Source organism: Arvicola amphibius, chromosome X, assembly GCF_903992535.2.
Source record: "Arvicola amphibius chromosome X, mArvAmp1.2, whole genome shotgun sequence".
Lineage (NCBI taxonomy): Eukaryota > Metazoa > Chordata > Mammalia > Rodentia > Cricetidae > Arvicola > Arvicola amphibius.
Genome location: NC_052065.1, coordinates 61,093,789 through 61,120,347, shown reverse-complemented (window position 1 = coordinate 61,120,347; position 26,559 = coordinate 61,093,789). Strand labels below are relative to the sequence as shown.

Sequence of the window (26,559 nt, the reverse complement as noted above, 5' to 3'; positions counted from 1 at the left end):
AGCTCTCTCTTCACCTTTGCTGTGTCTCAAACGATCTCAGATTTGTCAGAGCGACCAGGAATATACCAATCCCCATCAGACCTCCTAATCTCTGGTATTTGCTCTACCATCCCTCAGGAACAGCCAGTAATCCATTTGGTCAAACCTGGAATTTCTAGATATGATCCTCACTGAAGAAATTCTCTATCTCCTCAACCCACAGATTTGCTGGCCTAGCCTACATCACCCACTCTGGTAGACCTCAGTGACAATCTCTCTAGTTTCATTAATTGCCTTTTGTTCCAGCATGTCCACCCAGAATGGCTTCCCACCCACAAGACAATATCCATTGGTGTCTTTGTCTCAGTAGTGCCCAGACTCCACCTCAGCCCACCCAACCATGTAGTACTCCTCTGATCTCAGGAAGCCCTTCCTGTTCGCGTTGACCACTGAAATTCACTGGCAAAATTCAACCTGTTAAGGTTGTTCAGGCTCTGTATCTACATGGAAAATGCCTTCAAGTGTCCATCATGATCTTGTTCCATGCCAGACCCTTATCCTCTGTGCATGTTCTAGTGGTTCTTCTCAGTCTACAGTGGACTGAGACACAACCATGCATTGGGAACCATTATACCCAGCATTATTCCTTCTACTTGATATACTGCCTCCCCTGAAGTAAGATTTTGTTATCTCAGGGACCTCAGTCTACCTGTTTCTTGATGTCAGGGCACTGGGCAATTTTTATAGAGCAAAACATTTAGTGACCTGAAGATTCACTGAGTAACCCCTAGGCACCATTGCTCAAGTCAGCCTTAGGAACTCGAGTGCTTGGCTCCAAGGTAGTTAAAAACACCAACTCTGGATTTCTAGATAACTACCCATAGCTCATCTCACAGCTTCCTCTCTGCCAAATATCCCCATATACCTGGTACACCACAGGGCTGGTGATATGTCTGTGAAGAATTTTTCAGAGCCAGCAGAGCTTCAGCAGCCTCCAGCATCTCCTGCCACTCCAAGGTAGCAGAAACTGAAGCCTGGTTGGAGGCATTGGGGCCCTGCAGAAGAAAGGGTGAGAAAATGAAGACTAGGAAAATGTGTGTCCTCTTCTATGATAAGTAACCCTCTAGCACCTGCTGCCCAGATGCCCCCCACTCTGCCCAGTCTACTTGTGTTCACATCTCCTAAAGTTATTTCCTCCCATTGTTCTGAATCCCGTGTCTTTGCCAGGACCTGTGAGTGCAGTAGCATAGGGTCAATAGTGGCACAGGGCTGAATCATCAGGCTTGGGCACCTGTAAGAAGAGGAAGGGCCAAGATATTAAAAGTTCTGATGAAGCCTGGTAGTGGTGGCACACACCTTTAATCCCAGTACTTGGGAGGCAGAGGCAGATAGATCTCCTTGAGTTCAAGGCCAGCCTAGTCTGCAAGAGCTAGTTCTATGACAGGTTCCAAAACCTACGGAGAAATTGTATCTCAACCACACACACCCCAAAGAAAAGTTCTCATAGAAATATCCTACCAGTAGGCAGAATAGCAGGAATCTGCAATACTGAGATTTGGGAATCCAAATGATTGCATAGATATTTAATCTTGTGCTTTGGGCAAGCTTTTTCTATTGGCCTACTCATTTTCAGCATCCCCTTTACCTGCATCCCTGAGACAATAGTTTATACTGGCTTTTCCTCCCAGAGCTAGAGTAAAAATGATGATGATGAATCATAGTGTCTATGTTTTAGTCTGAAAGCAGCTGAAAGCAATGTCAGTACCATTTCTTTTCAGTGGCTGCATCTTGCCTCCACTTTTCCCAATTACCTCTGGCCATGAAAGATAATTCAGGTTCACTGTCCTTTGGACAGACACCTAAGGCCCTGTGAAACCTCCTTACAAAACTCCCAGATTTCACCAGGACCTTCCTTCTCTATCTGTTAAAAAGTAATAACATTCTCAACACTTTGAAGACCTACTATGTGGTAGACCTGGTGTTAGTTCTCTTTTCAATGGTATAGATATTGACTGTGTCCACCAGCATGCTTGCTTGGAAATGGGAACTTGAAAAACTACTTGTGCAGATCCTCTTGGATAGAAAGTGCCAAAGCTGAAAGTGTTCTGCCCTTGCTGATTTCTCCTTCCCCTACTCATTTACCTCCTTCTTCCTATTGTCGTCCTCCTGCTGCTATCACCCATGGCACTAAACACAAGGCTGGAAATCCCCAAACACAGTACATTCTATGTCCTTGTCCTACTCACATGCTCGGCATGGTAGAGAGCCCATGGAGCTCCCCTGAAAGGGAAACCGCCAGTTGTTGCCCTGTGGTCTCTGGAGTATATGGCATAGATGTTAGTTCTGGGGGCTGACTCAGCAGCACAGGCCCCCGAGAGCTCTCCTGAAGAAGCAGAGATCAAAGATAAGGATCAGACACCCAGTTGTTCATGGAAAGATAAAGAATGAGAATCATTTTGGATGAAAATAAGAACACAGAATTCCAAGCTGTGGGAACCTTGAAGACCATCCAACCTTACCTTTTACTCTGATTTGAGAACACTGAGGTCCAGACAGAAGTGATTTTTCCAGTGCCACAAGAGGAGTAGGTCATAGGGTTAGAAATGGAAACTGTCTTCGGGATATAGTAGAAAGGGTCTGGGCAATGGCTGATGGGAAAATTCCCCTTGGGCAACAGACTCTTCTTACCTCCTGGGTTGCTGCGTCAACCTTGACCTGGAGCTGATGCATAGTGTTCTTTCCAGCTATAAAATAATAGTCACATTTTTGTTGAGACTTCCTCCCCTACCATCCCCTTTCTATAATACCCCACACCTATACTAAAATCTCATGTCGTTACTGATCTTTTCTCTTCCCTAATGCCTTGCCAAATCATTCCTTCCTGTAAACACTTTGGCACCTGACAATGATTTTTTTTTTACACATCAGAGAGTTCTTGCTGAAGGTTACATGGCAAATCAGTGATGGGACTGGTGACAAAAATACTCATGCTTCCTCCCCAAGTTCAGGGACCCTATCTAGTGAAAGACACTTACTGCAAACTCCTTCTTCCATAGTCAAATTCTTGACATGCATGTGTGCATTAGGGGCAGCCGCCATCATCATCCTTCTCTGTCTCCGAACTAGGCGTCTCTTTACCTGTCTCTTCTTGAAGGCACTCACAACAGACAAGGCCTTGTGTAGTTCCCTAAAACAGGGGGATTTGTAGACCTAACATTAGTTACATATAGAAGAGGTCTCCCAGACACTATACATAGGAAAAGAAGGCACGATTTTGGCAGTCCTACGACTTGAAGAGGCAACAATACTTTTATCCCCTTATTTAGACAAGCAATCTACTGCTGTGTTGGGACTAAGTTGAGTCTATCAAGTTTCCCCAGTTCCTGTGACTTGCCTCACTGAAATGCCATACTTTATTCATTGACTCAACACATGCCTCAATCATCACTGGTATTTATTTAATTGTGTCCAATGAACAAAATGCCAAAGCAATCTGACAAGAGCTTTTTTAGAAAGTAAAAGAAAGAACTTCCCTATTTATTTAATGTGTTCAACATTACTTCTATGAATAAAAGATGCCATAGGTAGTATTACTGACCAGTATTCCTCATGAACATAGATGCAAACCTCTCTCATGAACTTTTAGCAGTTTTATTTCAAGGATGTATGAAAAACACCCAACATCAAACATAGCTTACCCTAGAAATGCAAGACAACTTTAATTTAAGTACCAATACTAAAGCTTGGTCTAGTGGCATATGAATACATCCCAGCATTCAGAAGGTTCACACAACGGGATTCCAACAGATTTCTTTAGCACATTCCAGCCTGCCCCCAAGTACCCCTTTTTATCTGCTAGGTCCTTGGTCTTAGGAATATTTCCTAATGCGAGCTCCCTGATGATGCAAAAATTCCCAATCAAGCCAAATCAAAACAAGCCAAATGAAGAAATATCCAGGTTTAATGGAAGATCTGTGCTCTTAGGTGGCCCTGAGAGGGAATCAGGAAGCCGAAAAAATGCAACCCCCTGGAGGAAGAAAGGGAGACCACGTGTTCCTCTTTTCGGGGGTGACTTAAATAACCTGGGAAGTGGTCCTGAACTTACCCCCATGGAGGGATCAATACCTGGCCTGCTGAGATTTGGAGTCAAGAACAGGCCTGGGGGCTGGGATAGATGTGAGGGGCAGGGGCCTATGCTCCCAACTTGACATTCCAGACTCTTTGGATATAGGGGTGACAGAAAATTGGAATGGTAATTATGACAAACACTTAGGCTCTGTTTGGGAAACAAGGGTGTAGACTCAAATCTGGCTACTTCCTGCGGGATCAGGACAAATGGGGAAGGGGAGAGCCAGGTGTCCACATTTAGCAAGAGGTGTAACTGGAAAGGCATCCCATGAACTGTCATCCCGGAGAAGGCAGGCATCTGTTCCTTGGGGGAGATGAGAAGGTGAGTGTGCCAGAAAGAGGAGCAGGTAGGCCCTTCATTGTGGCATCCTGGAAAACCGGAGGGTGGAAGGTTCTGTCTGTTGGACAGATCAAGTGTCCTGAGTAGGTGCCTGCTTGAGCCTGGAGAGATGGTACCAGCCTGTGTGTCCCAAGAGCTTGGCAGCCGAGGGGATGGTGAGGATTACCGTGTGAGGTCCTGTCCATGGAGGTTCAAGAGACCTAGGAGTTAACTGTTTGAGGAATCCTCTATCCTCTGGGGAGAGCGGGGCAGGTTTAGGGGCATTAAGGTCCACTGGTGTGATGGCAGGAAGACAACTGTCAGCGTGTGAATGGAGAAGGGACCTTAAAAGGGAGAGGTAGGGTAGGTACCCTGCCAGTGAAGGAGTTTGAACTGGGAGGTGATGGTTAAGGAGAAAGGGCCTGCCATAAAGCAACTCAAAAGGACTCAGGCCCATGGGGGAACATGGGGTGGCTGGCCCTGAGATGAGTCAGGGCAATGGGGAGAAGGGAGGACCAAGATAACCTGAGTTGAATGGAGAGCTTGGTCAGTTGTTGTTTGACGAGTCCCATTGTCCAGAAGATGTTGAGAGCTTCTGACATGAGCTCCATGACCCTGAGGCATCACACCTGCTGTTTCCCTGGAGACCAGAAATGCTTCTATCCAACCTGTAAAAGTGTCCACAAGTGTTAAGAGATAAGAGTTTGTTATGTGTAGGCGTATGGGTGAAATTAACCTGCTAATCTTTGCCCAGTTGGTGTCCACAAAGCTGGTGTATATGGAGAGTTCCTTGTGGGTTGGCCTGGGCACTCGTCTGGCAGGAGAAGTGAACCTGTAAAATAGAATCTTGGAGATGAGTGGGGTTAAAAGGGGCTCCAAGAAGTGGAACAAAGCTTTGGGGAAGTGGCTAAGGATATCTCCACCCAGTGAATGTGTTGGGCAAGCAAGTATCGCTAAGAAAGAATGAGAAAAAAAATGTCCTACAAGATGGTAGGGCAGTGGCAAAGTTTTAAGTGGGGAGGAACAGGTTCCGTCTACCCCCATAGCTGAAATTGGTGGGGGAAACTTAACGCCCGAGTGAGAATAAAAGTAATGGACTTACCTGCCACTTGTAGCATGATCCTAGGCTCAGAGAGGGTTACGGGATATGCCAAGTCTGGGCAGCATCAATCCTCTGTAAGGCTGAGATGTTTGAAGGCTGGCACAGTTTCACTGGCCGATGGTGATGAGGCCGGACCTCTGTGGCTTGGCATAGAGGACAAGCCTGCACGGAGGCATTGTGATTTCCAGTGTCCAGGTTGCTAGCAGATAGGGCACAACCTCAGAGCAGGTGTAGTGCTATATCGTGCCACGTGACCATTTAGGCCACACTTGATAGAGCCCTGTGGTTGGCTTCCTTTGCCTCCCCCCTTCCTGTGACCTTAGGGCAGCTGCTAAGGTCTGGGCCTGTAGATTGTTGTAGCTTTGTCTATAGGGAAGACTCAGCTGATTCCTCTTGGGCATTAAACATTTTAAAGGCCATTTTCACCAATTACCATATAGGAGTTTGGGGACCATCCTCAACCTTTTTAAAAAACTCTTTCCTAATAACTGGCACTGACTGAGGAAGAAGAATGATTAGTAGAAAAGGAACCTAGTCACTTTTCTACCTGAGAGAGATTTGGAAGAGAAAAGGGAGCATGGGAGGGGCTAGCTCAGTGCACAGAAGGGGTCCAGAAGCAGTGAAGTAGGAGGGGGAGGGGAAGGTGGAAGTTGAACTTGAACCTCCGAATTGGGAAATGGAGGGGAAAGAATGTTGCTCTATAGGAGAGGGTTGGGATGGGTGGGCTTGAGGGAGTGAGGGAGGGGCCAGTGCCTCTGGCAGCTTGGTGCTGTGAGAGACTGGCTACTAAGGGGGGAGGTGAGAACGCAGAGACCAAAAATCATGAGCATATATATATATATATATATATATATATATGTTCATTTGTATCAAACAGGCTCAATTTTAAAAGATTTTTGTAAGAGGCTTACAGGGGCAACAGTGGATCTGGCTTTGAACTGTGAGTGCCCATTTTAGAGTCTATGCCCAAGCACGTGTCCTAAGTCCATTTTAGCATGTCCACCAAGATGGCTTTTAGTTCCAAAGGGGGCCGCGGAGATCAGACACCCTGCATCCTGATAAAAACACATCTCCGCCTCAGCCAAGCCCGGTCCTGCGGGACTGACCACAACCTGGGACTCGAATTCCAGGCGTGAGCTCACTACATCAGCAGGAATCTGAAAATGACAAAAATAAGTACGAATGTGTCTCCCAAAGCCTTATAGCATAGACAAGAAAAGGGACTCACGGAGATGCAGCCACTGTAGTCCAGAAGCCGATTTTAAGTGTGGCATAGAGAGCTCAAACTGTAGACCAGGGCCACGTGGAAAGGGCCTGCCCTAGCTCCGCGGAACCTCCAAAATGTTAGTAATATTTCCTAACACAAGCTCCCTGCCGACACAAAATTCCAAATCAAGCCAAATCAAAACAAGCCAAATTAAGAAATATCCAGGTTTAATGGGAGTACTGCTCTCTCAGGTGGCCCCCGAGGGGGAACGGGAAAGAAGCAGGAACTGGACCCCCAGGAGGAAGAAAGGGAGACCACGTGTTCCTCTTTTGGGAGATCACTTAAATACCCTGGGGAGTGGTCCTAACCAAACTCCCAGGGAGGGGTCAGGACCTGGCCTGCTGGGATTTGGAGTCCAGACCATGCCTGGGGGCTGGGATAGATGCCAGGGGCAGGGGCCTATGCTCTGAACTTGACACTTGGATCCCCCAACTCTGCTTGCTCTGGGGCTGAGAGGTTGAGGAACCAGTGGGAGTATCCCTGCCATTGGGGCTTCTTTGTACTGTGCCACCCTGCCCCCCAAGTCTGACTTTTTGTCTGCAAGGTCCTTGGAGCCTGGGAAGAGGCCCTGCTCCTGTGCTGAGAGGATCCAGAGAGGTGAGTGAGTGGCTCCACAACCAGATGGTCCCAGGGAACTGAGTACCGGCCCCTTCCAACTCCCTAAGCTTTTCTGTCCATCCAGCAGGGTGTTTCCTGGCTGCTGGCTTTCTTTAGCACATTCCAGTCTGCCCCAAGCACCCCTTTTTATCTGCAAGGACATTGGATTCCCCAACTCAGCCTGCTTCAGGGCTGAGAGGTTGGGGAGCCAGTGGGAGTGTCCCCTCCATTGGGGCTTCTTTGTCCTGCCCCACCCTGCATCCCAAGCCCACCTTTTTTGTCTGTGAGGTCCTTGGAGCCTGGGAAGAGACCCTGCTCCTGTGCTGAGCAGATCCAGACAGCAGGGTGTTTCCTGGCTGCTGGCTTTCTTTATCACATTCCAGCCTGCCACTAGCACCCCTTTTCATCTGTGGGGTCCTTGGATCCCCAACTCAGCCTGCTTCAGGGCAGAGGGAACCTGAGAGCCAGCTCCAGTGCTGAGGAGACCTAAGAGAGGGCAGACCAAGAACCCCAAATATACAGTCAGCCACAGCAAAGATTGGACCAAGACGACAAGACTCTGCTGGGCTCATTTGAAGGAAAAGATGGGCAGGTGCCAATCCAAGAATTCCTCCACCAACCTGAAAAGCAAAATGATGACACCAGAACACTTGAACACCCTAACCCAGAAGAAGTAGAAGAAATCGACTTTAAACCTTATGAAAATAATGGAGAACCTTAAACAGGAAGTGAAAACTCCCTTAAAGAAATGAAAGAGAAGACAAGCAAAAAGTTAGAAGAAATTAATAAATCCCTCAAGATACCCAAGAAAACCAAGAAAAATCAATCAAACAGGTAAAGGAAACAGTACAAGACTTGAAAACCGAAATGGAGGTAATGGAGAAAACACAAACTGAAAGATGGCTGGATATGGAAAATCTGGGTAAATGAACAGGAACTACAGAGACAAGTAAAACCAACAGAATACAAGAGATAGAAGAAAGAATCTCAGGATACAATAGAGGAAATAGACTCATTGGTCAAAGAAAACAGCAAATCCAACAAAGTCTTAACACAAAACATCCAGGAAATCTGGGAAACCATGAAAATACCAAACCTAAGAATAATAGGGGTAGAAGAAGGAAAAGAATACCAGCTCAAAGGCCCAGAAAATATATTCAACAAAATTATAGAAAAAAACTTTCCCAACCTAAAGAAGGATATTCCTATGAAGGTACAAGAAGCTTACAGAATACCAAATAGACTGGATCAGAAAAAATACCCTCACCATAAAATAATCAAAGCACAAAACATACAGAATAAAGAAAGAATATTGAGAGCTGCAAAGGAAAAAGGTCAAGTAACATATAAAGGTAAACCTATCAGAATTACACCTGAATTCTCAATAGAAACCATGAAAGTCAGAAGGTCTTGGATAGATGTGCTGCAGACACTAAGAGACCATAGATGCAAGCCCAGACTACTATACCAAGCAAAGCTTTCTTTCGCCATTAATGGAGAAAACAAGATATTCCATGACAAATAGATTTAAACAATACCACAAACCCAGCCTTACAGAAAGTAATAGAAGGAAAACCTCAATGCAAGGAAGCCAACAACACCCACAATAGCACAGACATCTGACAACTCTCCACCAACACAACTCAAAGAAGGGAAACACACAAACACTACCAACAACAACAAAAAACAGAGTTAACAAGAACTGGTTATTAATATAGGTTAATATCAATGGACTCAATTCACCTATAAAAAGGCACAGGTTAAGAGAATGGATACAAAAACAGGATCCAACATTCTGCTGTTTACAAGAAACACACCTCAAACTCAAAGACAGACACTACCTCAGAGTAAAGGGTTGGGAAAAGGTTTTCCAAGCAAACGGACAAAAGAAACCAGTGGGTGTGGCTATCCTAATATCTAACAAAATTCATTTCAAACTAAAATCAGTCAGAAGAGATGGAGATGGACACTTTATTATCATAACTGGAACAATTCATCAGGATGAAGTCTCAATCCTGAATATACATGCCCCTAATATGAAAGCACCCACACATGTAAAATAAACTTTACTAGAACTCAAATTACACAACAAACCCCACACACTCCTCTCTCACCAATGGACAGGTCCACCAGACAGAAACTTAACAGAGAAATAAAAGAACTAACAGATGTAATGAATCAAATGGACTTAACAGACATCTATAGAACATTCCACCCAAACAGGAAAGAATATACCTTCATCTCAGCATCTCATGGAACCTTCCTGAAAATTGATCACATACTTGGTAACAAAGAAAACATCCACAGATACAGAAAAAATTGGAGTAACCACCTGTGGCTTATCAGATCACCATGGAGTAAAGCTAGAATTTAACAACAATTCCACCCCCAGAAAACCTACAAACTCATGGAAACTGAACAGTCAACTACTGAACCACACCTGGTTCAAGAAAGAAATAAAGAAAGAAATTAAAGCCTTTCTTGAATTCAACGAAAATGAAGACAAAACATACCCAAACCTATGGGGCACTATGACAGCAGTGCTAAGAGGAAAGTTTGTAGCACTAACTGCCCACATAAAGAAAACGGAGAAAGCTCACATTAGAGACTTAACAGCACAGCTGAAAACTCTAGAAAAAAAAGAAGCAGACTCACCCAGGAGGAGTAGAAGACTGGAAATAATCAAACTGAGGACTGAAATCAACAAAATAGAAACACAGAAAACAGTCCAAAGAATCAATTAAACAAAGAGCTGGCTCTCTGAGAAAATCAACAAGATTGGCAAACCCCTATCCAAACTAATAAAAAGGTGGAAAGAGAACACTCAAATTAACAGGATCAGAAATGATAAAGGGGACATAACAAAAGACACTGGGGAAATTTGGAGAATCATTAGGTCTTACTACAAAAGCCTGTATTCCACAAAATTGGAAAATATAAAAAAGGAACATTTTTAGATAAATACCATATACCAAAAGTATATCAAGACCAGGAGAAAAATTTAAATAGACTTATAAGTTGCAAGGAAATAGAAGCTGTTGTCAAAACCTTTACTGAAGCCAGGCGGTGGTGGTGCTCGCCTTTAATCCCAGCACTCAGGAGGCAGAGGCAGGCGGATCTCTGAGTTCAAGGTTAGCCTGGTCTACAAGAGCTAGTTCCAGGACAGGCTCTAGAAACTACAGGGAAACCCTGTCTCGAAAAAAAAAAAAAAAAAAAAAAAAAAAAAAAAAAAAAAAAAAAAAAAACGAAAAACAAAAAACAAAACCTTTACTGATACAATTTTTTTTTTTTTTGGTTTTTCGAGACAGGGTTTCTCTGTGGCTTTAAAACCTGTCCTGGAACTAGCTCTTGTAGACCAGGCTGGTCTCGAACTCACAGAGATCCGCCTGCCTCTGCCTCCCGAGTGCTGGGATTCAAGGCGTGCGCCACCACCGCCCGGCTACTGATACAATTTTAATATCAATTTTGTTATACCACATGCATATTTTTACTCTTGTTTAAGGTATTATGTTTATGCAGCTCATTTAAAATGTAATGTATAATTAAAATACAAATCAACTGTCATCTATAAGAGTTAAATTCACAGTTATGTGAGTTAGGTTTTCTAGATATACAGAGATATATTTCAGATGGAGAGGTATTCTTCAAACATGTCAAAGACCTACAGGATATGGCATTTGAAAAGTTTTAAGAACTTCTTTTCTCAACGTTGAGACATGCCTGCTCCTGGCAGCACCAATTTACTTCAAGAGGATGATAGGCATCGAAGAAGCTCCTTATGGAGTTTGCTTTCAATGTAGCAAAGCTAGCCATTTTGGCAGGGAACTGCTCTTGCCTGGACTACTTGGCTGTATGCTGTATAAACTGGACATCTATGAACCACAAGAAAGTAACAACGAAATCTGCCAAAACAAGAAGGGATAGTCCTTCAGGGTTCCTGCTTCATGGAAGTCTCTTTCAGACATTATACAGGACACAGAGGAAAATGACTGACAAACTGTCAATGTAAGTGGGACATTTTCAAATTTGCTGCTTCACTGAAAAATCTGCCACACACTCTAGGTTTATAGGCTAATGATAGATGCCACAATGTTACAGAAGAACTTTAGGAACCTGTCTAAAAAGCCAGAGATCTCTGTCAATTCTAAAGATTTAGAAGTTGCTTACAATGCATGTCCTGTTTACTTAGGTAATATAATGTCCTTATGGAGTCTTTGATGGAGTTAAAAACTAGATAGTTATAAGTACAGTTTTCCTTAGTTGTGATAAATGATAAATTAGATATGAAATTTGAGACTCACAAAGGTATTATATCTGATAGAGTACTTTCTTTAATTTATCAAATACAAATTGACTCAATATTGTAACTGTGATCCTTTTTTAATAACTGTGTTGTTATATACAATTTTACCATATTAGAATTAAAACTTTGTTTTTAATAAGACAGAAAAGATAGATGATGTAAGATGCTCTTCTGTATGCTATGAATATGTTTTATTACCATTGGTTAGTGAAGAATTTGATTTGGCCAACAGTCAGGCAGAATAGAGCCAGACGAGAAATCCAAAAAAAGCTAAAGGGAAAAAGAAGACAGAGTCTGGGAGACACCATCAGCTGCCAAGGAAGCAAGATGTGAGGTAACAAGTCACGAACCTCGTGGTAAAATACAGACTATTAAAAATGGATTAATTTAGGTTGTAAGAGCTAGTTAATAACAAGTCTGAGGGAATAAGCCAAACAATTTATAATTTATATAAGTTTCTGAATGATTATGCTGGACTGGGTGGCTAGGAAACAGAAGTATAGTCTCTACAACAACAGGCATTAATTCAAGTCTCCATGAAACAAGTAATTAAAGTGACACTAAAAGTAATGTTAGTAGCACTGACAAAAGACTATGGAAATGCAGGAATGTACTGTGGTTTGCAGTCCTGTGTGTGTGTGTGTGTGTGTGTGTGTGTGTGTGTGTGTAATCTATGATGGTTGTATATGTGAATGGTGGTCTCTATTGTCAACCTGAGAAGATCTGTAATCACCCATGAAATAAGCCTCTGAGGGATTTTCTCCATTAGGGTACTTTAAATGGGAAAACCCACTTGAATGTGGGCATCGCCTTCTACTGGATGACAAAGTCCAGTTATAAAGAAGGGGAAAGCTTTGGCTTTTTGAGTGCTCGCCTTTGTGTATCCAGCAAGTTCATGCCACTCCATCTGTGTGTCCTTTCAGTAGTTGCTAGTACTGACATTGTTGCTGCTGACACTAATCTCTTCATCCTTAACTGATAAAAGAACCCAGTTTCTTCTGCTTTACAAAACAGACTGATAACCACTGAATCTCCAGCAGCCCTCCAGGCCTTCAGCATCATCTACTGGTCAGCTACTGTATTAGTCGGACTTCCCTAGAGTCACAGTATTATGAAATGACTGTGTGTGTGTGTGTGTGTGTGTGTGTGTGTGTGTGTGTGTGTACGTACATATACAGGCTGCAATTCAACAATAGCTATTTATGAACAGAAAGTCCAAGAATCTAGTAGCTGCTCAGTCCCAGAAGGCTGGGTATCTCTTCTGGTCCGCTGGATCCCAAAGAAGGAATGGATGTGCTGACGGAGGTGAGGGCAAGGGTTCAAAGAATGAACCCTTCCTTCTTCCATTGTCTTTATATAAGCTTCCAGCAGAAGGTGTGGCCTAGACTAAAGGCATGCCTCTTTGCCTCAAGGTCTAGATTAAAGACCTATATCTTCCAGCCTTGAGATCTAGATCACAGTTGTGCCCTCTATTTCTGGATTATAGTTCATTCTAGTTATAGTCAAGTTGACAACCAAGAATAGACCTCACAGGTGCCTAGGCTCATGAAATAAACAGGTAGCAGTTCTCAGCCTCTCTAGTATAAAGGCAGCCATTGTTAGACTATCCCAGATGGAACTGTGGAAACCAAGTCGATAAATCTCTTATTAATACAGACTAATTCTATTAGTTTTGTTCCTTTAGAGCACTGGTTCTCTTGCAGGTCTCGAGCCCCTTGGGGGTCACATATCAAATATCCTACATATCAGATATTTACATTATGAGTCATAACAGTAGCAAAATTACATTTATGAAGTAGCAATAAAATAATTGTATGGTTGGGAGTCACCACAGCATGACAAACTATAAGTGGCATTAGGAAGCTTGAGAACCACTGGTCTAATGCTTTACAAGGTTTAATTTATGTATAATATTAAAATTTAATTTCCATTAACCTGATCTAAATTGTTCTAAGTTAATTTATTAATTGCCCCTGTGAGACAAACTCCTATATAGTAATTCAAAAGAGTAATAGAGAAATGTGACAGTTTGGACCTTTTAAATGTCTGCCAAAATCTCATGTACTGAATGAAGGCTTGGTCCTGAAGGCAGGTGGATTCAGAGCTAGAACACTTGAGAGGTGAATGACTTGTCAGGTCTCTGACCTCATGAATGGATTGTTTATTATTATTATGTTTATTATATGATGGTTGTTATGTTGATTTTTACTATGATTATTATTATTCATACCTGTGATAGCCATTGCTATCAACTTGACACAATCTAGAGTCACTCAAGAAATGGCCTCTGGCCATGCCTGTGAGGGATTATCTTGATTGTGTTAATAGACATAGGAAGTTCTGCCAACTCAGGGCAGCACCTTTCCCTGTCTAGCACTCTGGATTGTATAAATGAAAGACAGGTGTGGCAGGGATCCCAGAACCTAGTAGGCTCTGGGATCTTAAAACAGCTGACTCCATGATGGAAGTGCCATTCAGGATGCAAACCTCAGCCTGAAGACATCACCACCCGCCAAAACTAAAACAAAGACCTAACCCACCAAAGTCCATACATAGTTCTGGGCAAGTCTCAAAATACATCAATGTTGTTTTTCAGTTTCTGTAGTTCTGTTTTGGCTAACTGTTCTTTGTTGGAAGGAGAGGGCCTGCTTGTTCATCCTGGCCACCTGCCTAGCTTAGCCCCAAAATAACCACACAGATACTGTATTCATTAAAACACTGCTTGACCCATTAGCTCTAGTTTCATAGTGGCTAATTCTTACATATCAATTTAACTCATTTCTATTAACTGTGTATCGCCATGTGACAGTGGTTTACTGGGTAAAATTCCCAGCGTCTGTCTCCTGCGGATTCATGGCATCTCTCCTCACACTGCTTTCTCCCTCCCAGAATTCAGTTCTGTCTTCTCCACCTACCCAAGTTCTGCCCAATCAACAGGCCCAAAGCAGTTTCTCTATTAACCTATAAAAACAACAGAAAGACAGAAGGACCTCCTACAACAGTTGTTAACTAAAGTATGTCAACCAAGAACATGGTTTTTGTGCTTAAAAGCTCACCCTGAGAAAGGCACAGTGCTACACTGGGATCCCACACACCCAGTGTAGTCGCTGGCCAGCTAAATAGACTTACTGTTGGCTTAAACTCAAGTCTGAGCAGTCTTCTCTGATGGATATCCCACAACAAAGGAAATAACCAACAGTCATCTCATTATGATTCCTAATTATGGATGTGGTGTGGCCAACTGTCTCAAGCTCCTGCTGTTTTGACTTTCTGCTGTGATGGACTGTGTCTTTAGCTCTGGGCTGATATAAATCTTTTTCTCCCTTGAATATATTTGATCAGGCTATTTTATCACAGCAACAGGGAAAAAGAAACTAAGGCAATACTTCAATGGTCTATTGGGAGGTAGAGAAAGTGTTAAGGTCTAGTTGAGGGAAGTGGGCTATTAAAGGCTATCCTTGGCAGCTTTATTTGTCTTTGTACCCATACCCTTTCTACCTAGATTAAAGGATCCAGTTTGCTTCACTATGTGCTCTTCACAGTAACACTGAACTGTAGACTAGAAAATCTCTTTTGAAAATTACTTATAGATCAGTACCAGGGGCACAGAGCAGACCCCTGAGGTCCCTGGGCACTTCTACCAACACTATTTGCTTATCTTACCAAAGCGTAAGAAGCTCCACTTACCACAATCGGTTTCAAGCATCATGATCTCAACCATGAATAACAAGGGTTCAACAAGAAATGCCCAGGCTCCTCCATCCCTCTTTGCTTCCTATACTCTTTGTGCCATGGTCAGCATTACAGGAAGAGGTGTCCAGATGGCATCCCATAAGCAACACAGAAGAGGATCACAGGAGGCACAGGATAGATTGGTCAGAGATTTAGAACACTTGCTGCTCTTCAAGAAGACCTAGTTTAGTTCCCAGCACCAACAGGGCACCCCTCAACCATCTGTGACTCCACACCATCACCTGCAAAATTACTGGATAAACAAGTGAAGAAAATAACAAGAGAACAGGCCCAACATCATCCCCGCCTTAGACAAAGGCTCACATTTACTGCGTGTGTTGACCTCATGAGAGTATCAACCATGGGATTCCAGCCCTTTGGTGAGTGGAAGATGCTGACAAAAAAAGGGTTCAAGACAACGAGAAAGACCAATGAGACGGGATATACATTGGGGTTCCAGACCATGACTGGACAATCACAAAGAGTCTGGAGATGACAATAATGGAGAGGAAAAGGAAGCTTAAGAAATTCTGGGTTATTGAGAGGGAGGGAGGGGAGGTATGGGTGGAGGGGAGGGGAGGGAAGGGGGAGAAGGAGGGGAGGGAAGGGGGAAGAGGAGGGGAGGGAGGGGGTAGGAGAAGGGAAGGAGATGGAAATTTTTAAATATAAAAAAATAAACCATGAGAGAAAAAAAAAAGAAATTCTAGGTTAGCATCTCCACCTTCGTGTAGCTAGGTAATTCACCTAGACATGAGTATGAAAGGAAATGAGCTACAGAACAAACCTGAAGAACTGATGGACTTGCTTTTTACCAGTTTAGCAGATACTTTGTGCATCATCTATTCATCATGAGCATCTCATGCTTTTGACCTAAAGGCATATCTTTTAGGTAATGAAAAACACAGCTGTTATTAATTCTAGTTTTTCTCAACACATCTTTATGTTTGCAAGACTGTCTCAGACCTGGGTAAGTTAAATTTTTTACAAATCGTATTTTTTAATTTGCAGTGAGAATTTATTTTATAGATTTTTCAAAGGTGTCAAATGCATAAGTTCTTGAATGAGTAGTAGCAGAAGAAATTAGAACTCACTTGTAAAGGGTACTAAAGTTTTTGTTTGCTTTTTCAGTCCTCCCAGAAGAGCTGTTCAGCTGCTGCCTATTACAGGTTTAGGGAAGCTACTAGCAGATTTACAGAAACTACAAAATATATAAGTCCCTCCCCACAAACATCTTAATGTCTCAGAGGGTAAATTTTTAAGATCCACTGAGATCCCAGTGCTGCTCCAGTGACTGGGCCATGCCCCTCCCTGCTCCCTGCTGTACAGTACAGCATAGGCTGTCATTCTCGGCAGGCTTGGGAACATTTCTTTGTTTTGTTTCCTCAAAACAGCACAGGAAGCTCTACCAGACATTCAGCTTTATGTTTTCTACTAGGAAAACATCCAATACCTAATATGAGATTGACATCTGACTTTGCCTCTGCAAGATCTTAGACTTGGGGTTCTCGTCATCTGTTTGGCAATTCAAGCAATGTCAGTGTCTTCTTGTATGGGTTACTTCACTGGGATAGATGATCTGAATTACCTGATCTACCGATTCTGGATGAAGAAGTCCAATTCAGAATTTTACTGTTGCCTTTTTTCTTAGATCCCGTGGCTTGAGAATTGTACTGAAGCCAATACTTGATTTGCTGCAGTAGTTTCTGCATCTCCGCAAGGGTTCTCTCTCTAGCTACTCATTGATCTCCTTTTATTCACATTGTCATTCTCCACTCAGGGCTGTGCAAGTGTCTCGGGGATTTCTTGTCTCTGGTACCATTTATTGGTGCAGGAGAATTGTCTGTAATCTGTCAATCATGTTTTAAATAAACGCTGATTGGCCAGGCAGGAAGTAAAGGTGGGAAAACAAGACAAGAAGTAGAAACGATGTAATGAGAACAGGAGAATTCTGGGAAGGAAGAAGTTGATTCCTCCCACTCCTGCCCAAACCACTGAAGCAGCAGGATGTGATCTGCCCCACTGAAAAAAATGTACTGAGCCACATGGCTAACATAGATCAGAAAAATGGGTTAATCAAGATCTGAGAGCCAGTAAGAGGCTAGAGCTAATGGGCCAATCAGCTTTGTAACTTATAGAGATCTCTGTGTTATTTCTTTGGGGCTTGCCAGCTGTGGGGTACCGGGCAGGACAGAAACCCAAACAAGCAGGCCTGGCCTCTTCATGTTACAATTTATGTTTTAGGAAATGTGCACTGTTGTGTGCGATGTAGTTTTAATCCACATAATTTGCTGCTACATACCTCGGTTTGTTTTATGCTCCTCACTTTCACTAAACACACACTTTTAAGTCTTCGTCTATTTAGAAACAATGTGAAATTGATCTTGTCAGTTGGAGGACAGGCAGGAATTGTTAGCAGATTTACAGAAACTACAAACTATATCAATACCACTGTGTGTCACAAGAACAGTAGCGTCTCATCTCACAAAGATAGTAGGGAGGTTTAGTGAGTTACTGTGCTCGTTATACTTCAATCCTGATGTAGTTCTAAACCAGTCTAAAATGAGGATGTTTATTTTGATTGTAACTAATCACATAGCAATATTTGGCTCTGTACACTAATGTGCATTTCAACATACATGATTTTGACGTTTCACTCTGCTAAACATTTCCAAAACCCTTTTGTTATTAAAATACTGCTTTCCAAAGGCTCTGATCTGTCCTTCACCTTTATGGCAATACAGTGTTAACTGGATCTACTTTGAATAGTCTTCCTGGGAAAGATGGAAAGAGGTGGGTTGCTGGGGCGGCTCTCCTGGATCATAACAGCTAACTGCTAAATTTTCAGGCACTTGAGACCCATTCCTAAATACTGGCAATTGCTATAATAAAAACTGTATAACCTCACCACGTTCATTGTACTGTAAATGAAGAAATGTGCAACCAAATTCACTAATCTCTAATTATTATTAATATCTCACTACTGACCATGTTCACGTGGTAACTTAAAGTACTAGTCTGAAAAAAGTATCTCCAACTTGGGAGTTCACTGACATATTGGTACCGTGTAATCAGCAAATAAGACAACCTAGAGAATTCCCCTTAAACACCCCTCCCCCTAGAAAGCCTGTGCTTGGCTTGCATAATAGCATATCTTCTTTTACGTTAACACTTCTTGTTCAAATTGACCCACTCTAGAGATGCTCTGCAATGATGGGTATGTTCAGACCTAACCAATTATGCCATATAGTATACGAGAGTCAAAGTGCTTTTAGACTCTGAACTGTGACAGTACATGCAAAGGGAGACATACCGAAAAGCTTAACACTGAACATTTGCACAGATATGCAAAGAGAACTGAGCTATGCCAGATAGAGACCCTTTCATTATAAAACAATGGAGGGGAGAGTGTCAGCTCTGCAAACCCTGAAGGAAAGGCAGTAGGCCTCACAACAATGAAAGGGCCCAAATAATGAGTTTCTTTCCTTCCTCACATGTGTATTGTATGTTTTCTTTTGTCTTCCCTCTCCTTGTGCCACATCCTTCAACAAAAACTTATCTCCCCCTTATATATTCCCCCAACTCAATTGTGGAACCAAGCCAAGGCTTGGACAAAACCCTACTGCAGGACCACAGGGACACAGTCATCTGTCACTGGAGGATAATGAAGTGGGGGATCATGGGAAGAAAGGGGGTAGGAGATGAGCTTCAGTCCAGATTAATTCTGTGAATCCTCATTGATTTTACATGTTTGTTCCTCTGCTATCAGATGGAGAATATAAGAATCCTGACTCTTCAGAGGCTCTGAAGACAAAGGAATTGTGGTGATTAGATAGCATCATCATCAAACACGTGTCATTGAAAACAGAAGCAGGAAGCCAGGCATGGAGAAGTGAACTGCAATATTAACACTTGAGCGTCTGAGGCAGGAAAATCACCACAAGGTCTTTATAGGCAAATCTCAGGTACACAGTGAATTCAAGGCCAGTCTGCACTGCATACTGAGACCTTGATTTTTTAAATGAGACAGGGACAAAGGAAGGAAAAAAGGAAGGAAGGAAGGAAGGAAGGAAGGAAGGAAGGAAGGAAGGAAGGAAGGAAGGAAGGAAGGAAGGAAGGAAGAAAGGAAGGAACAATAAAAAGTCCAGATCAAGAACACCCTACACTTACTGGTCTTCCGGCTGGGGCTACTTTCCCTGGCTACTGCCTTTCTCTTCCTACCCCACCCAGCTTGCATCCAGAAAAAGCCTCCCTTCTTCCTCCCCTCTTCGGGTTCATAAAATCTCCAGCTCAGCCTGATCAGGGCGCTGGGACCGGATAGGGAGTGCAACCGGCGGGCAGGAGTTTCTTTGTTTCATTAGCCTTCCTGCAGCAAGGTAGGCCCTTTGTCTGCGAGATCCTTGGCAAGCAAGGACAACTGATGACAGCACCAAAAGATATATCCGGTAGGCAAGCAAGGACACCTGACGCAGTAAAAGAAGATCCATAGAAGAGCATTCCAAAGAAGAGATGGGCAGGCACCAATGCAAGAATTCCTCCAACAATCTGAAAACAACATGAAATCACCATAACCCAGCAATCTTACAACAGGAGGATTTGTACACCTCAATCAAGAAGAAGTAGAAAACCTTGACTTTTTGAAAGTGATAGAGGCCCTTAAAAAGGAGGTGAAAAAATCCCTTAAAGAAATGGATGAGGCCGGGCGGTGGTGGCGCACGCCTTTAATCCCAGCACTTGGGAGGCAGAGGCAGGCGGATCTCTGTGAGTTCGAGACCAGCCTGGTCTACAAGAGCTAGTTCCAGGACAGGCTCCAAAGCTACAGAGAAACCCTGTCTCGAAAAAACCAAAAAAAAAAAAAAAAGAAATGGATGAGAAGAATAACAAAAAGTTTGAAGAATTGAGTAAATCCGTAAATGATATCCTAGGAAACCAAGGAAAAACAATCAAACAGATAATGGAAACAGTGCAAGACTTGAAAACTGAAATGGAGGCAAGGAAGAACACACAAACCAAGGGCCAGCTGGATATGGAAAATCTAGGTAAACGAACAGAGACTACAGTAACAAGCATAACCAACAGAATACAAGAGATAGAAGAAAGAATCTCAGATTCTGAAGATAACATAGAGAAAATAAATGCACTGATCAAAGAAATCAGCAAATCAAACAAATTCTCATCACAAAACATTCAGGAAATATGGGACACAATAAAAAGACCAAACCTAAGAATAATAGGGGTAGAAGAAGGAGAAGAAGTACAGCTCAACAGTCCAGAAAATATATTTAATAAAATTATAGAAGAAAACTTTCCAAATGTAAAGAAAGATATTCCTATGACGATTCAAGAAGCATACAGAACACCGAATAGACTGGATCAAAAAAAAAAAATCCCCTCGCCATATAATAATCAAAACACAAAACATACAGAATAAAGAAAGAATATTAAGAGCTGTAAGGAAAAAGGTCAAGTAACTTATAAAGGTAAAGCTATCAGACTTACACCTGACTTCTCTATGGAAACCATGAAAACCAGAAGGTCCTGGATAGATGTAATGCAGAAACTAAGAGACCATGGATGCAAGCACAGACGACTACACCCAGCCAAGCTTTCATTCACTATAAATGGAGAAAACAAAATTTTCCAGGATAAAAACAAATTGAAACAATATGTAGCCACAAATCCAGCCTTACAGAAAGTAATAGAAGGAAAATCACAAACCAAGGAATCCAACAATGCCCACAACAACTCAGACATCTAGTGACCCTTCACCAGCACATCTCAGAGAAGGGAGAAACACAATCTCTTCTACCAAAAAAAATAAATAAAACAAAACAAAAATGACGACGGGAGTTAACAACCACTGGTCATTAATATCACTTAATATCAATGGACTCAATTCACCTATAAAAAGGCACAGGCTAAGAGATTGGATACGAAAACAGGATCCAACATTCTGCTGTTTACAAGAAACACACCTCAACCACAAAGACAGACATCTACTCAGAGTAAAGGGTTGGGAAAAGGTTTATCAAGCAAACGGACCTAAGAAACAAGCGCGTGTGGCCATACTAATTTCTAACAAAGTTGACTTCAAACTAAAATCAATCAGAAGAGATGGAAAGGGACACTTTATATTCATAACAGGAAAAATCCTTCAGAATGAAGTCTCAATCCTGAATATCTATGCCCCTAATATAAAAGCACCCACTTATGTAAAAGAAACACTTCTAGAACTCAAGGCAGCCATCAAACCACACATACTAATAGTAGGAGACTTCAACACTCCTCTCTCACCAATGGACAGGTCAATCAGACAGAAACCTAACAGAAATAAGAGAATTAATGGAGGTAATGAAACAAATGGACTTAACAGACATCTATAGAACATTCCACCCAAATAGGAAAGAATATACCTTCTTCTCTGTGGCTCATGGAACCTTTTCGAAAATTGACCATATACTTGGTAACAAAGCAAACTTCCACAGTTACAAAAAAATATTAGTAACCACCTGTGTCTTATCGGATCACCATGGATTAAAATTAGAATTCAACAACAATGCTACCCCCAGAAAGCCTACAAACTCATGGAAACTGAACAGTCAACTACTGAACCACACCTGGGTCAAGGAAGAAATAAGAAAGAAATTAAAGTCTTTCTTGAATTTAATGAAAACAAAGACACAACATACTCAAACCTATGGGACACAATGAAAGCAGTGCTAAGAGGAAAGTTCATAGCACTAAGTGCCCACTTAAAGAAAACGGAGAAAGCACTCATTGGTGACTTAACAGCTCACCTAAAAGCTCTAGAAAAGAAAAAAAGCAGACTCACCTAGCAGGAGTAGAAGACTGGAAATAATCAGAGGGCAGAAATCAACAAAATAGAAACACAGAAAACAATCCAAAGAATCAATGAAACAAAAAGCTGGTTCTTGGAGAAAATCAAGAAGATTGACAAACCTCTATCCAAACTAATCAAACGGCAGAGAGAGAACACACAAATTAATAAGATCAGAAATGAAAAGGGGGACATAACCACAGACACAGAGGAAATTCATAGAATCATTAGATCTTACTACAAAAGCCTTTATGCCACAAAATTGGAAAATAAAAAGAGAAATGGACATTTTTTAAGATAAGTACCATATACCAAAGTTACACCAGGACCAGGTGAACAATCTAAATAGTCCTGTTAGTCATGAAGAAATAGAAACTGTTATCAGAAACCTCCCTACCAAAAAAAGCCCAGAACCAGATGGTTTCAATGCAGAATTCTACCAGAACTTCCAAAAAGACCTAATACCTATAATCCTTAAGGTATTTCATAATGTAGAAACAGAAGAGTCATGGCCAAATACATTTTATGAAGCTACAGTTACCTTGATATCTAAACCACACAAAGACTCAAACAAGAAAGAGAATTACAGGCCAATCTCACTCATGAACATTGATGCAAAAATTCTCAATAAAATACTGACAAACCGAAGCCAAGAACACATTAAAAAATTATCCACTATAATCAAGCAGGCTTCATCCCAGAGATGCAGGGCTGGTTCAACATACGAAAATCTTTCAATGTAATCCATCATATAAATAAACTGAAGGAAAAATGCCATATGATCATCTCATTAGATGCCAAAAAAGCATTTGATAAAATTCAACACCCCTTTATGATAAAGATCTTGGAGAGATTAAGGATACAAAGGTCATTCCTAAATATAATAAAGGCTATTTACAGCAAGCCGACAGCTAACATCAAATTAAATGGAGAGAAACTCAAGGCCATCCCACTAAATTCAGGAACACGACAAGGCTGTCCACTCTCTCCTTATCTCTTCAATATAGTGCCTGAAGTTCTAGCAATAGCAATAAGACAGCAAAAGGAGATCAAGGGGATTCAGATTGGAAAAGAAGAAGTTAAACTTTCGTTATTTGCAGATGATATGATAGTGTACATAAGCGACCCTAAAAACTCCACCAAAGAACTCCTACATCTGATAAACTCCTTCAGTAACGTGGCAGGATACAAGAACAACTCCAAAAAATCAGTTGCCCTCCTATACACAAAGGATAAGGAAGCAGAGAGGGAAATCAGAGAAGCATCACCTTTCACGATAGCCACAAATAGCATAAAATATCTTGGGGTGACTCTAACCAAGGAACTGAAGGATTTATTTGACAAGAACTTTAAGTCGTTGAAGAAAGAAATTGAAGAGGATACCAGAAAATGGAAGGATCTCCCTTGCTCGTGGATTGGGAGGATCAACATACGAAAAATGGCAATTCTAAAAGCACTCTAAAGATTCAATGCAATCCCCATCAAGATCCCAACAAAATTCTTCACAGATCTTGAAAGGACAATAAACAACTTTATATGGAAAAACAAGAAACCCAGGATAGCCAAAACAATCTTATACAATAAAGGAACATCTGGAGGCATTACCATCCCTGACTTCAAACTCTATTACAGAGCTACAGTATTGAAAACAGCTTGGTATTGGCATAAAAACAGAGAAGTCGACCAATGGAATTGAATAGAAGACCCAGATCTTAACCCACAAACCTATGAACACCTGATTTTTGATAAAGGAGCCAAAAGTACACAATAGAAGAAAGAGGGCATCTTCAACAATTGGTGCTGGCATAACTGGATGTCAACCTGTAGAAGAATGAAAGTAGATCCATATCTATCACCATGCACAAAACCCAAGTCCAAATGGATTAAAGATCTCAATATTAATCTGAACATACTGAGCCTTATAGAGGATAAAGTGGGAAGTACTCTACAACATTTGGGCACAGGAGACTGTTTCCTACGTATAACCCCAGCAGCACAGACATTAAGGGCAACATTGAATAAATGGGACCTCCTGAAGCTGAGCAGCTTCTGTAAAGCAAAGGACACTGTCACTAAGACACAAAGGCAGCCTACTGACTGGGAAAAGATCTTCACCAACCCTGCAACTGACAAAGGTTTGATCTCCAAAATATATAAGGAACTCAAGAGACTAGACTTTAAAATGCTAATGAACCCATTTAAAAAATGGGGCTCTGAACTGAACAGAGAATTCTCAACAGAAGAAGTTCAAATGGCCAAAAGACACTTAAGGTCATGCTCAACCTCCTTAGCAATCAGGGAAATGCAAACCAAAACAACTTTGAGATACCACCTTACACCTGTCAGATTGGCTAAAATCAAAAACACCAATGATAGCCTTTGCTGGAGAGGTTGTGGGGTAAGGGGTACACTCATCCATTGCTGGTGGGAATGTACACTTGTGCAACCACTTTGGAAAGCAGTGTGGCGGTTTCTCAGGAAATTCGGGATCAACCTACCCCAGGACCCAGCAATTCCACTCTTGGGAATTTACCCAAGAGATGCCCAATCATACTATAAAAGCATTTGTCCCACTATGTTCATAGCAGCATTATTTGTAATATCCAGAACCTTGAAACAACCTAGATGCCCTTCCGTGGAAGAATGGATGAAGAAACTGTGGAATATATACATATTAGAATACTACTCAGCGATAAAAAACAATGACCTCTTGAATTTTGCATGCAAATGGATGGAAATAGAAAACACTATTCTAAGTGAGGTAACCCAGACTCAAAAGGTTAACATGGGATGTACTCACTCATAATCGGTTTCTAGCCATAAATAAAGGACATCGAGCCTATAATTCGTGATCCTATAGAAGATAATAAGAAGGTGAACCCAAATAAAAACATACAGTTATCTTCCTGGATATTGGAATTAGACTAGATTGCCAGGCAAAAATTGGGAACTTAGGGGTGGGGTGGGTTGGGGGCAAAGGGAGATGGGGAGAGAAAAGCCTGAAGGGGAGGATGCGGAGAGCTTGGGGGAATGGGATGCTTGGGATATAGGAAGGGTGGATATGGGATCAGGGAAGCATATATCTTAATTAAGGGAACCATCTTAGGTTTGTTAAGAGACTTGACTCTAGAGGGGTTCCCTGGTATCCAGGGAGATGCCCCCAGCTAGTTCCTTGGACAGCTGAGGAGAGGGAGCCGGAAATGGCCAGATCCTATAGCCATACTGATGAATATCTTGCATATCACCACAGAACCTTCACCTGGCGATGGATGGAGACAGAGACAGAGCCCCACATTGGAGCACCGGACTTAGCTCCCAAGGTCCTGATGAGGAGCAGAAGCGGGGAGAACATGAGCAAGAAAGTCAGGACCATGAGGGGTACACCTACCCACTGAGACGGTGGGACAGAACTAACGGGAGATCACCAAGTCCAGTTGGAACGGGACTGATGGAACATGAGACCAAACTGGACTCCCTGAATGTGGCTGACGGTGGAGGCTGACTAAGAGCCAAGGACAATGGCGATGGGCTTGGACTCTAAGGCATGAACATGCTCTGTGTGAGACTTGTCAGTTTGGTTGCTCACCTTCCTGGACCAGGGGGGAGTTGAGAGGACCTTGAACTTAACATAGTGTAGGGAACCCTGATGGCTCTTTGTCCTGGCGAGGGAGGGAATGACAGTATGGGTGGAGGGGAGAGAAGGGAAGGGGGAGGAGGAGGGGAGGAGATGGAAATTTTTAATAAAAAAAAAAGTCCAGATCAAGTTATGTTCACTTAGCTAGCTGTCTGCCTGGTGAGGCCTCCAGTGCTTGTGTTTGGAACATCAGAATATTCAGGCTTTAAAAATGTTCCTATAATTCCTATCAATTACCCGATGTGTTACCCTGGGTAATGAATTACAGTGGCCATTTTGGGGAAAGTCCTGTGACTGATGTCTGCTGCATCAAGTTTTGAACTTTTCAACCAATCATTAATTTAAAAAGATAAAGTGTTTGTTCAGTTGGGGCTTGGTGAAGGTAAACAATCCTCTGTGATATTTGTCTGACACTGTTTAAAAGGAGCTCGTAATTTCAGTGCCTACAACATGTTTATTATTATTTGTTCACACACACATATGTCTAGACACAGTGACAAATCTTCAGGATTCCACATGGATGATTACAAACAGGAGTGTGCCAGTGCATATACAATCACAGGACAAATGAAAACACTGACATGCAAACCCACTCAGAATCCCATTGATCGATCACATTAGAACACAAAATCCTGCTTTCCTAAGAAGCATAAAAAACAATTA

General features: G+C 42.1%; 1 protein-coding gene across 1 annotated transcript in view; it reads right to left on the bottom strand.

Moving 5' to 3' along the window:
- LOC119804292 overlaps positions 1–26,559 on the bottom strand; it is a 59,706-nt gene that overhangs the window by 209 nt on the left and 32,938 nt on the right. The window contains exons 4-8 of the mRNA XM_042054326.1: positions 3,015–3,166; positions 2,668–2,723; positions 2,226–2,362; positions 1,204–1,270; positions 905–1,034 (exon numbers count right to left, since the gene is read on the bottom strand). Of these exons, the coding sequence (XP_041910260.1) occupies positions 905–1,034; positions 1,204–1,270; positions 2,226–2,362; positions 2,668–2,723; positions 3,015–3,166 (542 nt within the window). The remainder of the gene's footprint in view (positions 1–904; positions 1,035–1,203; positions 1,271–2,225; positions 2,363–2,667; positions 2,724–3,014; positions 3,167–26,559) is intronic.